Below are 12,704 nucleotides of genomic sequence, written 5' to 3' on the forward strand. Positions count from 1 at the left end.
CAATTAAACAATTTTTTTTAAATTATCACATCAATCAAATCCTACACTAATTCTCACAAACTTTACCTCTAAATCTACTCTCAATTACCTCTAAATCCACCCAAGTAAACACAAAAAAATTTACCTTCAAATCTCCTCAAATTCATTCAATCACTCTCCCCCAAATCATCTCCCCCAATCTCCCCTAAGTGAATACAGCATAAGTATTGATGTTTTTTTATAAATTTTTGTTAAATATTGTTTTCACGTATACTAGGATTTTTGCAGGGAATACCACTTTTTAACATATAAAAGGTATTTGTTTCAATAATCTAGTTCCTCCTTGAATATATTATTTGACCTCAATCTTCACTCTCTTGCATAGATTATTTGTTTCAACTATAATATTTTTTAACTTGAATTTGAGTAACTTAATTGTTCAGGGATTGATTTATTCTAATTATGAGTTCACTGAAAGGGCTGATTTATCCCCCGTTCTTACCTTACTCTGCCCAATTTTTCCGTGTTACCTTTTGTATCATTTTATTACTCAAAGGTTGTAGAGCAAGTTTCAAACACGAGCCTTTTAATAATATGAAGGAAAATAAAAATAAAAAGTTAGTATAAAAATGAAGAATTAATTTAAAAGTGGTTATTATAATTTAGTAAGTTTTTTAGATATACACTCTTCCCCTTTTAAATAAGCTACTGATTTTGAAGATGAATTGCAAGTTGCTTTTGGGCATCCACTTTCTTTAACAATGGGGGAATAGGTTCTGATACAACAAGAACCGTGAATATTTGGAATTTTTATTCAATATAAAATTAGGATATCTCAAAAATAAAGTTATTTGTCAACTTTTTTTATGTTAATAATTTAAGAGTTTTACCTTGTGTCATTTCTATTTTTCATCAACATAATTTTTTCATTAAGTAAACAACAGCTGAGAAACTTTATTTGTAATTTAATTTAAATACATTCAATCATAAGTTACATGAAGAGGAAGACATTATTTTAATAATGTGTTGTAAGAGCAAAAATTTTGTTTAAGTGCAAATATACAAATTATAATTTTGAGACTGCTTTTTAGCATCAAATTCTAAATTGGCAGCATCTTTCTTTTATAATGTGTTCTTTATATCTTGAATATATTCGCCATCACATTTGTAGTAATACTTTAATAGTTACTTTATTTCTCATTTCCTCGACAATGAGCCATATACAGATTAGTTCAGAGTATTTTCTTTTATTGCGCATAGTTCAACATTCATAAATTGCTTTCACGCAAATTCGTTCAAGCTTTCGTTTTATTGTTTAGAGTGGTTGAAGTATTTTTGTGAAGGTAGACAAGTGTTAATTAAGAATCCAAGAAAAGTAGAGAGTTTCTTTGTCAGGACCCTTAAAAATCCTGTGTTAGTGGAAGCCAGGTGTAGGTGCAAGGGTTTCTGAAATTCAGAAAGTAGAAGACAGGTATGGACTGCAGAGTGGACGATCGGTTTTGACGGTAGTTTATAAGTCAAGTTTTCAAATTTTGTGCCACTTTTCTGCATGCACTCATCTTCTCCAACCTTCTGAGCTCTTCATTTTCTTCTCCTTCTCTCTACAATCTTTTCCTTCTCTCTACAAACTCTTATCTTTCCTTTTCTCCGATCATCATTCAGGCAGCACCTAAATAATCTTGGTGCCAAGCTCTCTCTTTTAAACCAATCAAGTGGCTGTTTGGAATTGGTAAGTTAAAACCCTTCGTCCTTTTATGATTTATGTATTTTTCTGTTACATGCAAGCACTGTTCAGCTTACATGTATTCATCAAACTCTCCTCTGAATCTAGTTTCTGTCTTTGATTCTATGATGGGTTCCTCTTCACCGATCAGGGGTTTGTAAGAGGGTATAAACGTTCTGACGGTGTAGGCAATACTGTAGAAGCATAGTAGCTTTTTGGGTTTCGAGGTAAGGAAAGCTTGTAATTTAATTATGATTCTCTGATTGTGAATGGTTGCATGTTTGAATGATGTTCTGTTTGGTTATTTAGTTGATATTAAATATTGAGTTTGTTGGTTGTGAATCTGTATGTGTTGATGATTTAGAAATGGCATGAACTAGGTAGGAATAAGGTCTGATCCTAAGTCTGTAGAATTCTGCATGATTCTGTAATTATCGCCAAGAGTCATTCGTGACCGTTTGGTTTTCCATTGGGCATTCGGTCTAGACTGGATTCTCCTTCTCTGGAGCATTTCAGTTAATGATCGATCGATTTTCTATTATTATACTTGTAAATAAGCGTTCGGTCTACATATAGTTTCCTATTTATACTTCGTAATCAGCTTAGTTAAGGTATTCAATAATACTTAAATTTTTAAATATTATACTTATCCTCTGTTGAAAATAAATTATATGTAATTATAATTAGAATATATTTCTTCATTGTATAAGCTCAGTTGTGGGGGGGGGGGGGGGGGGGCGGCGGACGTCTATAATATTATAGACGTCCGGCCCCCTAGAACGGACATTTAAGAGGCTGAACACAATTAATTCTTCAACTACCCTGTCAACAACTTAAACGTCCGTTGTGGGGCGGGCAGAACGTCTATAATATTATAGACGTCGGGGCCCCTCCAACGGACGTTTAAGAGACTGAAGCAATTAACTCTTCAACTTCCCTGTCAGCCTCTTAAACGTCCATTCTGGGGGGCGGACGTCTATAATATTATACACGTCGGGGCCCCTACAACGGACGTTTAAGAGGCTGAACACTTCAACTGCCCTATCAGCAACTTAAACGTCCGTTATGGGGGGGCGGACGTCTATAATATTATACATGTCGGGGCCCCTCCAACGGACGTTTAAGAGGCTAAAGCAATTAACTCTTCAACTTCCCTGTCAGCCTCTTAAACGTCCATTGTGGGGGGGGGGGGGTGTCTATAATATTATACATGTCGGGGCCCCTCCAACGGACGTTTAAGAGGCTGAAAAAGTTAACTCTTCAAACTGCCACTTAAACGTCCGTTGGAGGAGCCCCGACGTCTATAATATTATAGACGTCCTGCCCCCCAGAACGGACGTTTAAAAGGCTGACAGGGAAGTTGAAGAGTTAATTGCTTCAGCCTCTTAAACGTCCGTTGGAGGGGCCCCGACGTCTATAATATTATAGGCGTCCGCCCCCCCCCCCCCCCCCTCCCCCCCCACAACGGACGTCTACAGTCCCACTTATTTACAGATATGCCACCGGTCAATTATTTACGTTGGTGTTTTTGTGGATGGACGTCTATTGGGTGACGTCAAAGGCCAATTCTACACTAGTGGTACTTATATTTGAAACTAGGAGTGTTAGGTCCAACTAAGTAGTGTCCAGTTAAAGCTTGTAGTGTTCGGTTTAAGTTCTTAGGTTTCGTTTAAAAGCTTTCATGATTTTCGGTTAAGTCTAATTATATGTATTTCGTACATTCCTGGAGTTTTGTGTAGTAAAGACTGTTTGGTCATAACTATTGAGCATCGAGTAAACGTTCTGTATTACAATAAGTGTTCGGCTTCTGATGAGTCTTACCTAGTATGGACCGTTTGGTCCTGTTCTGTGGATAAGTGAAAGACCGCTCGGTCTTACACTAAGCGTTTGGTTACGTTAGTCTAAAAAGTATTCTCTTGTTCGAGCTTGCTTCTAAGATGGAGGTTATTTCTTTCAGTTCTGTTCTAAGATGGGATCTTGTGTTCTGGGTTCGTTTTGAATGTATTGATGATGAAGTATGATGGTATTTAAAATGTGATATGAATGGAATAGTATGGATATGAAGGAGTATTCCAGGGAGGAATATCTCAGGATTGGCTATTGAATGGTAAAGTATGAATGTGGTTATGCTTACCTGGCATTTATCCTGATATTATGTGATTACTCATTCTCAAGTAGAGAGGAGTAAATCATGTGTGAGAATGGCAGGACGTCCTAGTCCATAAGATGAACTTGGGCGAGGTATAACAGACTAACCTCGGGTGGCAGCTTGATGGAAGACCATCAAGGAATCACATTGGACTCTATACACCTCTTCCCATAGTTAATACCCCTTGGGAAGACATAAGCATGGATTTTGTTCTAGGATTGCCAAGAACTCAAAAGGGGTATGATTCTATATTTGTGGTAGTAGATCGTTTTAGTAAAATGGCACATTTTATACCCTGCCACAAAGTAGATGATGCTAGCTATATCTCTAGACTCTTCTTCAAAGAAATAGTGAGATTGCATGGCTTACCCAAAACCATAGTGTCTGATAGAGATGTTAAGTTCCTAAGCCATTTTTGGAAAAATTTATGGGAAAAGTTAGGAAGTAAACTTCTATTTTCTACCACATGTCACCCACAAACTGATGGGCAAACTGAAGTAGTAAATAGATCTCTATCTACTTTGTTAAGGGTAATATTAAGAGGTAATAATAAAAGTTGGGATGATCATCTACCTCATATTGAATTTGCTTATAATAGAGTAGTTCACAAGACTACTAATCTTTCTCCTTTTGAGGTTGTTTATGGTTTAAACCCTATTACACCTCTTAATTTACTACCTCTTCCAGAATCATCTTCTTTTCTTCATAAAGAAGGTGTATCTAAAACAGAGTTTATCAAGAAATTACATGAGAAGGTTAAAACCCAAATTGAAAAACAAACCTAAAAATATGCAGAGTATAACAACAAAGGGAGAAAGAAAATAGTTTTTGAAGAAGGAGACTTAGTTTGGCTTCATTTGAGAAAGGAAAGATTTCCCTCTCAACGAAAGTCCAAACTTAGTCGAAGAGGAGATGGTCCTTTCAAAGTGATCAAAAGGATAAATGATAATGCATACATATTAGATCTTCCTGAAAGTTATGGTGTCAGTCCTACTTTTAACATCTGCGATTTAATTCCTTTCACAGGAGATGATCAACAGGATGAAGCAGATCTGAGGACAAATCCTTTTCAAGAGGGAGGGTCTGATGGAAGACCATCAAGGAATCACATTGGACCTCTTACTAGAGCCATGGCAAGGAAGATTCAAGAAGAAGAAGGATCACCTAACATTTTACTTCTATGGAAGGTTACTTATAAAAATCCTTCTTTTTTTAACTAAAGCACTTATACTTTGTTTTGTAGGGACTAATAAAGCTTGGAGACCATGATTGAGCCATCCAAGAAGTTAATTCAATAAAGGAAAGCAAAGGAGCCAAAAAGGGAACTTGCTTGCGGAAGGGAAATACAAAAGCATTTTTCACCCGAGAGAAGACCATTCCATGTGACTTGGCTGACTTGGAATGAGGCATGAACCTTGCTGGCTGAGTTGGAATGAGGCATGGACCTTGCTGGATCAAAATGGACCTGCCTCCTATGTTAAATAATTTGAATTTAGGAGGGAATTAAATCAGAAATGAGGCTCCTCTTCACCTATAAATAAGAGGGCCTCCTCTTTGTATTTTCTCACTTTTGAGCTTAATGATATGCTGCAGAATTTGCTTTCCAGCTTTGGTGCTCTTAAGTCACCTATGATTTACTACTTCTTCTCCATTCCTCAAGCTTCCTTCCTCTATAGGAAGGCCCTCTAAGCTGTGAAGCTTCACCCATACACCTCTCCTCCATTAAAACACTTCATATACTTCACTTTTTTCATCATTTCGCTGCACCTTCTTCCACTGCTGATTTCTTCTGGTCTGGAGCTTCTGCCTGCATGATTCCAGCTGGGATTAGTCTCCATCAAGTGGTATAATGAGCTGTGGTCATCCACGCACCCATAGCTAAGTCATTCCTTCCATTTTCAACTTCATTTGTGTGTCACATTGTGCTGTCTGTTTCCAGTTTTCCAGTTCACTGTTTCTGTTTCTTTTTTCATTTCTGTTTTAAGCTGTATTTGGGTTTCCAGTTCTAATTTCGTGTTTCCAGTTTGTGTTTATGTTTGTTTTTCATTATAATCGGTAAAACTTCATTGCTTATGTCTCTTCCAACTTTATTTTTCAATTCCAGTTATGTTTTAGTCTTGTGCATTCCATATTTGCAGTTTTAATTCTGTTTCAGTTTGGTTTTCTATTCAACTGGTTTTTTATTTTGGTTTGCTTGAGTTTGGAGTGTTGGTGATGGACAAATTTATGAACACCAAAATATGATGTCACAAACTTGTTTTACAATCGACAAGTATGACCGAATCGTTTCAAGTAATAAACTTGGTAAGACCAAGTATCGTTCTCCCAAAGGACTCACGGCCTAGTTTAGTTATGTGATTTGTTGATTAGCTAGGACTTAAGAACGAAATAATTGGATTTTAATATGCAAAAGACGAAATTAAACATGTATGCATGAGGTTGATCAATGGCAAAAGCAAAAGACACGCACTTTCAATGAAAGATATATATGAATATGTTGTTGGGGTTCAATTTCATCTTATCCACTCTCATATATTTTAGGAATTCAACATTCAAATCATCATTGTTAATGCCACTCTCTAAAGTACCTTTCAAGAAGGCTTCTCCATAATTACAAGTTCATACAATTCCTAGCATTCCTAATAATTAGTTCATCAAGTGCAGGAGCTTAAGGCAACCAATATACTTATTGGGAGAAATTCCCCGGATCTAGACTTCCCCGTACGTTCCCGTATCGACAAAATCAATAATCATGCATTGAATGAGTTAAACAAAGCAAGCATTAAGCAAAGAGGAAAAACCCTAACTAATGATGAAAGAAAGCATAAATCTTAGATTAAGATGCAAGCACAAATTCCATATATGAGAGCTTCAAAAGATTACATTGATTCCCCAACAAACATACAAGGTTTAGTTCACCATATTCATGGTGAACCTAGATGAACAATAATGAAAGAATGAAAGATAAAACCCTAGAAAGGTGAAGAGGTAGCCTGAGCATCCAAGATCCTCCTTCAAAGGGGTGGAAGAGAGAGTGTTTGCTTCGTCTTTGCCAAATATACAAACCCTAGGACGTCCTAAAGCTTATATACTATTCTAAAATTACAAAAAATCTAGGTCCAAGCCCATAAGTGTGCCGCTCAGCGGTAAAGTACCGCTCAGCGGTAAGTGCGTGAGTCGTTTCTTCCCCTCAGCGGCCATTTTGCCCCTCAGCGGTCCTCCCGTGAGCTCCTGAGTGCCGCTCAGCGGTAAACTGCCGCTCAGCGGTAAACTGCCGCTGAGCGGTACTTGCGGCTTCTCCTTTTGCACTTTTTTATGTCTTTTCTGATTCCATCTCTCTCCTTCTTCACTTCTTTCACTAAATTCACCTTAAAACCTGCACAAAAACACTGAAATCAAGCATAAACCTATCCAGCTCTCTTATTTCTAAAAATATGAAGAAAAGCTTGATTTCAAGCTAGTTTCTAAGTATAAAGGTTGCTTTTAGTATCAATTTTAAGCATGAAAATAACAGTTTTTCAACTGTTATCAGTTGGATAAGTTGTATATCTATCAATAAAGTCAATGAAGACTTGTTCTAGCCTTGGTGATACAAGCTGAAGCACCAAAGAAGCAAATCTATTTTAATTCTAATGAATTCTACTGCAGAATTTTTTTGTTTCTGGTTTGAAACTCTTAAATCTGTTTCAGCTGTTTTCCTTTGATTCTGAAGTGTGGTACAACATTGTTTAGTGTTGTTGAATGATGCTAAAAGTGTAGCAAATCCTTACAAGCAATGAAATGCAATTTGCATAGCTTGGTTGTGCATAAACACTAGCATTCCACTGTTTCAACTTTATTCTAGTTTTTTTCACCGTGCTATCACTCTTTGCTTTGCCAGTCTGAGTTTAATCATACTAAGCACTGTAATTTTAGCTTAGTTCTGTGTATTGACCCTTCTTTGAGTCATTTTTCTTTGCTGTCCATCTTTGAATCCCTGGAAAACTGAATTTGGTTGGTTTAATTGATGTATTTTACTTCATAATTTGATATAGCAAAGGTGATTTTTGGAATTTGTTGTTTCTGTGCCTTTGGAAAGCTTGAGCAAGTCTAAATTGATGATTGAAAGTTTCATGATTGAAAGTTGCATGAGTAAAGTGGTCGGTCATCGCATGTATTATTGTATGGTTATGGTTGGAATGTATGATTGGCTGTTGCATGATTGACCTGTTGGTTTATCTCAGAATTGTGTGAATTATAAGTTTTACTGAATTAATTAAATTACATATACTTACCCTACTTTTCTGTCTTGTCATGTTGTTCGTCCGGTTATTCTTCCTGTTGCAATGATCATCCTGTGGATGTGAGCAAGAAGGGGGCGAGTGTTTGCTGAAGAGGCTTTGGAAGAAGTGGAAGTTAAAGTTGAACCTTAAGACCGTTCGATTATTAGAATTAGTTCTTTTTTGTATAACCGTTCGGTGTAAGCTTAGTTTTGGAACCGTTCGGTTTAGTCTTTCAATTTGTAAAGTTAAATTCTGGAGTATTGTTGTAAGGCCATTCGGCCATAAATGTACCTCCTTTTTCTTTCAGAACTGTAATATTGTTAATTGTGACTATTCTATGATATGGTTTTATATTGTATTTTTGGGATGTTACATTCTTCATTTATTGTTTGAGTAATATCCGAAAATAAATATATTTTATGTATATAAATTTAAATATATATTTGTTACATGAATACTTTTTATCTCCTTTCTCATTGTAACAACTACAAATCTTTTATTTTATATTTACATCTTTTTTTATGACATTTTGTTCATATATGTCGATAGGTTATTACTTTTTCTCTAGATGCATTGATCTTGACTTTTTGTTAGTTGTATTTTTTCACTTTTTGCATTCTTCAATAATTATTGTATTTTTCTTGCTAATAGTTTAATTTATTGCGATTTTATGTCAATCATTTGTGTCCAAATTCTACTAATAGAGTTTTAGAAAGCATGTCATTGGATAAATGACAATGTAAGTTATCATAGATGTACTCATGGTTAAAAATTGTTTTCCCTTGATAGGAGTATATACTAATATAGCAATGACTTATACACGGAGAAAATTATTGGTATTCAAGTGGTGAGTTGGAAATGTTTTTAGTATATGAATCAACGGAAATAATTACGTATCAAAGTTACTTTTGATCTTTTGCATTATGCATTTTGATATGTATTCAAAATATTGAAATTTTGATTTGGAAGGAACTATTCCTCTTGTTAATAACCATGTTTGGAGAAATTTCTTTAATTCATAATTATGTTGATTAGGTTAGCCATTAGTCGTTTAGTTTATAGTAGGAGTATATTTCTTGGTTATACCCTTATCTTTTAGAAGAGTGAAAAAAAATTTCATGTTTCAAAATTCTGTACTAAGTCTAAATAACATGTTATCTCATACTTATCTAAGATTGTTTAGTTTAATAGATAATTGGAAGTTTTTTCCAAAACATAAAGCAACTCGTCTTCATGCTAATAATATTAGTATTATCCAACTTGATGTCAACCGTAACAAACACATTAAAGTTGGTTGTCACCCTACTCATTTATGATGTCCTTCTCTCAATCTCACCATCAATTTGGTTGTTTGGTCAATTGACAAGTTTAATAAGTGATGGCTTAACATTATAAAAATTCAAGTTATGTTTGACTAATGAAAAGTCTAAACAATGATTTAGTATTGTAAAATTTCAACTTATGCTTAATCAATTGGAAAGTCTAAACAATCACTTAACAATTGGATGTATAAATCATGCCTACGACTTCTTTCCAACAAAATCATGTATATGTGACACAACTTATCCATAATTGTAAAATTTAAATTTTTTGTCCATTTACATAAATTCAGTGTAAAATTACACCATTCTGGTAAGAAAACGTTATTCTACTTTTACAATATATTTCCACAACTTTATCTATGATTCCTTTGTTCTCTGTATCACTTACACATCTATTTCATATTCTTATCTTCCGTTTCTATTTTTCTCCAAATTTGGATTCATATTGAATGACTATATTGGCCCCACATTCTTCTCTAGCTATTCTCCCTGCATCCCAGCCCTCCTTTTCTAACTTTGCCAACTCTACTTGTTCCTCTCCTATCTATTTGTTCTTTTATCAAACTTTGTACCTTCTAGTGTCAAGCTCACTTGTTTCTCCAAACAGGGAAATTATGAGTTATCACACAGAGATTACTGTTACAAGTACAACTACCATTGAAAGCAACAATCCTTATGTTTATATTTCCTCTGCTCCCCCTTCCCCGGCAGCAGCTGACAGACGTGAGAAATTTTCAAGAGGTTCTGTTTCAGTAACTAAATTTATTTTTGTTTCACTGATTTTCCCATCATGATTTCAGATTCCAATTCGAGGGATAAAATATATGGTGCAATAAATAATTATGGCAAGAAGGTTCAAGAAACAACTAAACAAGCTGAGACCATGGTTAACAATATACTTCATCACTGTGAGTTTTCTTCTGCCTTTTTTTTCTCAGTCGCATGATGGAAAGATTATTGCCCTCTTTAACTTTGTAATATTTGTTTCTTTCATGAAATATTGGTAAACTTGTCCACCATCACTTCGAAGTTGAATACATGATATTTTTTACTTTTACCATATCATACACACAATGAATAAATAAATAACAAAGGCTCGCTTCAGACTTTCTTGCATACTAAACCAGTCAAGTTAGTTAAAGTTCAACTAATTGAGTTGGCCTAATTTTTATACAGACATACCAAATTTTGAGTCCTCATGAAGTTAAACAATTCATTTGTAGGATGAGCAATGGTATAGTATCAAAATAAATAAATAAAAAAATATATATTTTCTGTTAAAGAAAACTTTTTCTAAGCTCTATTGAGTTTGTATCATGCTATTTGGTGTTTACATCTTTCTAAGCATATAAAGATTAAAATTTCTCATTTTTTTCATGAAAGAAATCATAGTATAAGTGATTTAATGCTTTAAATTCAGATATTTATTTATTTTAATAGATTTTTCATGTGATGACTATGATGCCTATGATGAGTTTATTTAGAAACGAAAAAAATTTCCACGATCCTATAAAAGTCTCATGAATTAAAATTAACTTATAAAATTTAAATGTTTGGAAATACCTCATCTAATTTTCAAACATCATTTACAAACCTTTTAAGTTTTATTTTCCTGAAATAAAGAATGAAATACTTAATTAAAAGGCTCACATAAGATAGGAGCTAATTCATCCTAGGCCTTGGTTATTTAATTATGATGAGACCCATTTAAGTGTTTGAGATCCTGTTCTGACTTAACTGTAATCTATTTTGTGTGCCAGTAAGGGTTAGTTCTAAACCAGCTGATGCTGCAATTGCTAAACTTATTCAAGGAACAAAGGTACTTGCATCAGGAGGTCCTGAAAAGCTATTTCAGCAAACATTTGGGGCTTTCCCAGGAGAGAAACTCTTACAGCCATATGCTTGCTACCTATCCACAGACTCCAAGCCTGTGATTGGAACGCTTTATATATCAACTAAAAGATTAGCATTTTGCAGTGACCATCCACTATGCCATCATCCATTCTCCCTGCAGCAGCAGCATCAATGCATTTATTATAAGGTTCTTGTTTTCCTCATTGCCTTGTCATGATTTCAAGCAATTCACTTGAATTAGTTTTTTGAAGGATTGATGTTCACACACTATTCATTATGTTACAAAAAAAAAAAAAACAGACCCCATTTAAACTAAACCAGAAGATTCATACATTTCTTTAATCAAAGTGAGACAAGTGTTTAATGAGATGAACTTTCTGGTAAGGAGTACTGATTTTTTTTTTCTGGGGAATACGTAGGTGATAGTGAATCTGGACCAGTTGAGCAAAGTCTGTTCTCTTACAAATGGATTGAATCCATCAGAAAAACACATGCAGGTTATCACAACGGATGGCTACAAGTTCAATTTTATGGGATTTTTGTCATATGACAAGGCTCTCAAGACAGTAAACGAGGCTCTAAAGCATAAGGCAGGAACCATCCCTGTGTTCATGCAGTAACACTTCACCTATGTGCTTAAAATTACTCTTGGATTTGCATGTACCTTTAAGAAAAGGCTCATAACAGAACTTAACACAATGAGCAAACTCTTCTATGCACCCTTCCCCATGTTAAACCCAAAAAATAAACCTAAAATAATGCATGTTATACTTTTTCACTATGTTCTTTATTTAAGAAAACTCTGTTCCAATTTATTTGAAAACCCACTTTGTTAAAAGTAATGAGTAACACCCTCATGATCTTGAAAGCACAAAAATTGAATATATTTTTCTCTCAACATGAACGATTCCATACTCAGTTAAATCACTCGATTTTCTTAATTTTTATTTGGCTTAATACCTCTTTTTGTCCCTTTTTATAAGGGAAATGTTCAAGTTCGTCCTACCTTTTTTAAAAAGTTCAATGTAGTCCCAAGTTGTGAAAAAAGTGTCCAATTAAATCCTTTTTGGTCACGGCGTTAAATATTTAACGATCCAGCTGACACTGTGCAACGTGGCTGTTTATCTTCATAAGGTGGCAGTTGACGTGGCAGTTGACGTGGCAGTGACAGTGTAAAAAGAAGAGTCAAAAGAAGGAATTTTGGAAAGAAGAAGAGTTCCTGTAAAAAGAAAACCCTAACTCGAAAAACCAATCATGAGTCAAAAGAAATGCGAGAACAGAAACCCCTGTGCTGCGTAGTCGCTAGAGATGCTACGGTCATGACCACTGCGCCCGCGAACCAGAACAGAGAGGATGAGGATCTCCTGCAACGTCAAGCTCGAACAGAGAAAAGAGGGAGAACAAAGAGAACCCCA

At 35.0% G+C, this 12,704-nt stretch overlaps 1 protein-coding gene and 1 long non-coding RNA gene across 2 annotated transcripts; both read left to right on the top strand.

Annotated features, from left to right (window-relative positions):
* Positions 1-1,204: 1,204 nt before the first annotated feature.
* Positions 1,205-8,471, top strand: LOC148195858 (uncharacterized). The gene is made up of 3 exons (XR_015780768.1): positions 1,205-1,708; positions 1,854-1,929; positions 4,878-8,471. It is a non-coding gene; the product is annotated as an uncharacterized LOC148195858 (long non-coding RNA).
* A 1,266-nt stretch (positions 8,472-9,737) lies between these two features.
* Positions 9,738-12,067, top strand: LOC124849100 (GEM-like protein 2). The gene is made up of 4 exons (XM_047326957.2): positions 9,738-10,158; positions 10,236-10,343; positions 11,196-11,476; positions 11,709-12,067. Exons 1-4 carry the CDS (start codon positions 9,885-9,887, stop codon positions 11,907-11,909), a joined length of 864 nt encoding a protein of 287 aa, XP_047182913.1. The 5' UTR covers positions 9,738-9,884; the 3' UTR covers positions 11,910-12,067.
* The last annotated feature ends 637 nt before the right edge of the window (positions 12,068-12,704 follow it).

Source organism: Vigna umbellata, chromosome 7 (genome assembly GCF_029865625.1).
Source record: "Vigna umbellata cultivar VRB3 chromosome 7, Vumbellata_1.0, whole genome shotgun sequence".
Classification (NCBI taxonomy): Eukaryota; Viridiplantae; Streptophyta; class Magnoliopsida; order Fabales; family Fabaceae; genus Vigna; species Vigna umbellata.